This window comes from Lipotes vexillifer, unplaced genomic scaffold, assembly GCF_000442215.2.
Source record: "Lipotes vexillifer unplaced genomic scaffold, Lipotes_vexillifer_v1.1 scaffold584, whole genome shotgun sequence".
Classification (NCBI taxonomy): domain Eukaryota; kingdom Metazoa; phylum Chordata; class Mammalia; order Artiodactyla; family Lipotidae; genus Lipotes; species Lipotes vexillifer.
This window is the reverse complement of record NW_006783036.1, coordinates 4,161,603-4,162,349: the sequence shown is the minus strand read 5'-3', so window position 1 is coordinate 4,162,349 and position 747 is coordinate 4,161,603. Positions and strand designations below refer to the sequence as shown.

The 747-nt window shown below is 47.4% G+C and overlaps 1 protein-coding gene across 1 annotated transcript in view; it reads right to left on the bottom strand.

The window, feature by feature from the left end:
* The window catches only part of WARS1 (tryptophanyl-tRNA synthetase 1), a 28,431-nt gene extending 27,963 nt beyond the window's left edge, over positions 1–468 (bottom strand). The window contains exon 1 of the mRNA XM_007455637.1: positions 298–468. Within this exon, the coding sequence (XP_007455699.1) occupies positions 298–411 (114 nt within the window). The 5' untranslated portion in view covers positions 412–468. The remainder of the gene's footprint in view (positions 1–297) is intronic.
* Positions 469–747: the final 279 nt, after the last annotated feature.

Here is a 747-nt window from a genome sequence, read left to right as displayed (position 1 = left end):
GTGTGTGTGTGTGTGTGTGTGTGTGTGTGTGTGTGTGTGTGTGTAGGACCCAGTTAAATGAACATGACCCTACAGACGTGTGTGTGTGTGTGTGTGTGTGTGTGTGTGTGTGTGTGTGTGTAGGACCCAGTTAAATGAACATGACCCTACAGACGTGTGTGTGTGTGTGTGTGTGTGTGTGTGTGTGTGTGTGTGTGTAGGACCCAGTTAAATGAACATGACCCTACAGACGTGTGTGTGTGTGTGTGTGTGTGTGTGTGTGTGTGTGTGTGTGTAGGACCCAGTTAAATGACATACCTTCGCTGCGTTTCCAGCTTTGAGGGCCCTCACGAGCTCCGCTTGAGCAGCAATGTTCTTGAACAGCTCCACTGGGGACCCACAGCCCTGCTCACCGTTGGGCACATCTGCCATTTTCTAGGACCTGCGTTCACAGCCGGCTAGGGTGTTGGCAGATTTGCTCAGTGGTCCAGAAAAGACTGTGTGGGGAGGAGAGAGAGAGATCAACAAACCATCGCAGCTGTTTTTCCTTTACCGTAGCTATAGTTCTTCTTTCCAAAAAGGTTGGAGATGAGTTATAATAAAGGGCATAGATAACATAACATTAATAAAAATATAAGCAGAAATTTGGAGCCATGAAACAGGGGAAAAGAGGAAGAACAAATGCTAATGATGAGGTCGAAAGGAATCGCTGTGATTTACAGACTTAGGGAGGGCAAAGAAAGACCCCTCCTAACCAAGGGCAAGTGT